The sequence below is a fragment of the Nanorana parkeri genome, unplaced genomic scaffold, assembly GCF_000935625.1.
Source record: "Nanorana parkeri isolate BGI_ZX_2015 unplaced genomic scaffold, ASM93562v1 scaffold994, whole genome shotgun sequence".
Lineage (NCBI taxonomy): Eukaryota > Metazoa > Chordata > Amphibia > Anura > Dicroglossidae > Nanorana > Nanorana parkeri.
In genome coordinates this window covers 282,811-286,111 of record NW_017307262.1, presented here as the reverse complement: position 1 = coordinate 286,111, position 3,301 = coordinate 282,811, and the positions used below count along the sequence as shown (strand labels likewise).

Genomic DNA, 3,301 nt, shown 5'->3' with positions numbered 1-3,301 from the left:
TTATTTTCCTCCATGGTCACCAGCACACATAGCTTTTCACAGCTGGGACCCAAAAACCTGGGCAGAAGTTCTAACCTGCCCCTGCTCCAGCCAAAACTACAGAAAAGTGTTTTGGCTTTATTACACCCTAGCAATAAAATGAGACCTGCATCTGATTGGTCACGATATTACTATTTTATTTTACAGTATTATTGTTATTAATAATAATAAAAATTGCTCAGAGCAGCTCCGCCTCCCATGCACGTCCAATGTCCTCAGAGTCACACACACACTCCATGGAAGCCAGTCACATGACTCTTTATGCAATACCTGTAGTGATGTTTTTCCACCACTAGAGGCACTAACCTCTGCCCCAAATAGTCACCCTGCCCGCAGACATCTTTGGGTGTCCTCTCCCTTTCAACATACAGGAATGGACTCCATAAAAATGTCTGCTCTCGTTACAAGCCATGCTGCAGCACTGCAGACACATCCCTCTGACACCAGGATCACAAGGGAGGAAGTTATAGTAGCGGGATGGAAAGCAAGCTGCCTGTAGGCTGATGTTGATTGGTTTGAGGGCTGTCAATCAGGAGGCATCAGGGGAGGGGGCAGGAGATGGTGTAACAAAGGGCAGGGTGACAGCAGAGGGGCAGATTGGGCACCCCTCAGTGTGATCTCAGGATCTGCAGGCTACCTGTCCTCCTCTGCCAGACATGAAGTGTGAGAACTGCACCAAAACGGTAAGAACTGCCCCACAGGGGGTTCAAATGAATGGCTGCTATCAATGCAACCCCTTCTCTTCCCCAGGGGGGCTCCAAATCTGCTTCCTATAGTCCCTGCATCCATTGCTGAGCTCCTGTGTTGTTACAATGTTTCGTTTTATGTTACAATGTTTCCTTTCGTGTTACAAATGTTTGTGTTTCCTCCCCAATGTTTATAAATGGAATCTTGATGACTTCCCCATCAGACCCTGAGCAAGTTTCTTTGTAAATAACATTGAGAAGAGGGCTGGAAGATCTGACTTTGGGTCTGTCCAGTATTAGAGATCCATTATAGTTTTTTGTTTTGTCTTTTACTGGCAAAGGGCATTTAAAGATCATTTTATATTTATTTTATGTCATTGTTTTTGTAAGAGGGGACTGAAGTGTTGTGTGTAGGTAGTCATGTCTGGATAATCCATAACGTCACAGTAACAGGTTGTATGGACAGGACATATTGAACTATTGCTCATGTTGTTTAGGGTGATCCGGGTTTTATTGTCTGTAGATAAAGATTTTGCTGTGGTGTAAATTTATTTATTTTATTTTTTTTTTATGTGTGTGTGGGGGTTTTTATGATCATTACTGGCTTATTTTTTTTCTTTTTCAACTGCAGTGGGTTTTTTTGAGTGACAGTCACGGCTCTCTACAGGGAGATGATCGAGAAGTGAGCGAGCGACGGTATGTGTTCGCTCACTTTCCGATCTATTGAGCCGACGTGTGACAGTTTCATTGTCACACGTCGGCTCCAACTATGATATTCACTCACCTCCATAGTTCTCCTTTTAAGATAAATAAATATAATAACAATATAAATACCTGTTTTGATCCTGACAGAAATCTTGTGAGCTGACAACTTCCTCTGCCCTATGCCTCTTATCTGTTACATCATTGCCAGGTATCTGTGTGGACTGCAGCACACTTCCACCCTATGTTAGTGAGATGATGAGGTGTTCTGTAGCCATAATGCATGGACGTGTAGGGCAGCATACGGCCGCGTACTCCAATAGAGAAAGACAGGGGCTGCGTACTAATCACACGCAGCACCTGTCCTTCCCGGGAGCTGCCCGATACGGCTGTACGTGCCGGCTTTTTCTCGTGTGAATGAGGCCTAAAACCCGACCCTGACCACTCCCTAATTGTGCCGAGGAATTCACACGCAGGGGACTGTAAATCTGGCGCAGAGACTTTGTGGAAGGAGAGGTGGCCTTCTTCCCTCTGATTGTGACACTGATTTGCTTGATAAATGTCGGCCAATGCGTTTATATGTCAGGGCTGGTGATCCTTTTATTTGCAAGAAGGTGAAGCACTTTTTTATTGAATCGTCAAATGCGTCAAACAGCCAACGTTTCGGGGCCACGCAGGGTCCATTCATAGTCTCTATGTTGCCCAGAAGAAGGGACCCTGCGTGACCCCGAAACTTTGCCTGTTTGTATGTGACGATTTAAAAAAAAAAGTGCTTTACTTCTTGCACACATCGAGAGTGGGTGACTTCTATTATGGACTGTATCTGACACGGCCCAATCCGTGTTGTCACTTCAAGCACCATGGAGCAACGCTCTCTTCCCTTTTATTCGTCTCCCAGGTTTTGCATTACAGATTGGTTTTCCCTCGGGGGTATTCACGCTCTCTATTTGTACTGTTGCGTATTTGCCATCGTGACAGAGAGGGATAAACTCCGCCTTTAACTGAAATAAGACTGACGAGCTGTTGGTTGCTAGCCAATTCTTAGATCTCATCCGGGGACACCAACAATCGGCCCACTTCATTATATTCTCTTTGGCCCTTTTCTCCCTTCCAAACCTACTTTTTATTTTGTTTCCTGGCTGTTTGCCAGTTTCTGTGCGGTAAATAGATATTTGTTATTGTACTGGAATGACTTGGGGTCTGGTATGGAAAGTGTCCCAAAGAAAATCATTTTTGGGGCTTTTAGTCACCAAAGACCTTTCCTGAGGAATGACCGACCGTAAGGAAAGGGAGAATTTGGTTCCTGGGGGAAACAGTAGAATCCCAACAAGATTAATAATAATAATAATAATAATATGTGCTTTCATATAACTTTATTTATTTTTTGTGAAAGTAAAAAAATGAAAGCTGGCTCCTCATTGGTTGGGCGTCGAGCATCCCGGACACTTTTCCTATAGGTTGTACATATGGGCACTATGCATGGTGTTTAGCTAAGTTTTATATATATTTATCATACTCCTACAAGCTGATACAGGGAATGTGGTGGCAGGGGTGAGGAGTGTGTCGTACACAAGATCACAGGGGTGAGGAGTGTGTAATGCACGGGGGTCAGGAGTTTGCAGAGTGCAGGGGACAGAATCATGTAGCGCACAGGGGTCAGGAGTTTTCAGAGTGCAGGGGACAGAATCATGTAGTGCACGGGGGTCAGGAGTGTGTAGTGCGCAGAGCACGGGGGTCAGGAGTGTGTAGTGCGCAGAGCACGGGGGTCAGGAGTGTGTAGTGCACGGGGTCAGGAGTGTGTAGTGCGCAGAGCACGGGGGTCAGGAGTGTGTAGTGCGCAGAGCACGGGGGTCAGGAGTGTGTAGTGCACGGGG

The 3,301-nt window shown here is 45.6% G+C and overlaps 1 protein-coding gene across 1 annotated transcript in view; it reads left to right on the top strand.

Moving 5' to 3' along the window:
* Window positions 1-570: 570 nt before the first annotated feature.
* NARF (nuclear prelamin A recognition factor) overlaps window positions 571-3,301 on the top strand; it is an 18,898-nt gene continuing 16,167 nt past the window's right edge. The window contains exons 1-2 of the mRNA XM_018566974.1: window positions 571-656; window positions 689-722. Coding sequence (XP_018422476.1) covers window positions 696-722 — 27 coding nt within the window. The 5' untranslated portion in view covers window positions 571-656; window positions 689-695. The remainder of the gene's footprint in view (window positions 657-688; window positions 723-3,301) is intronic.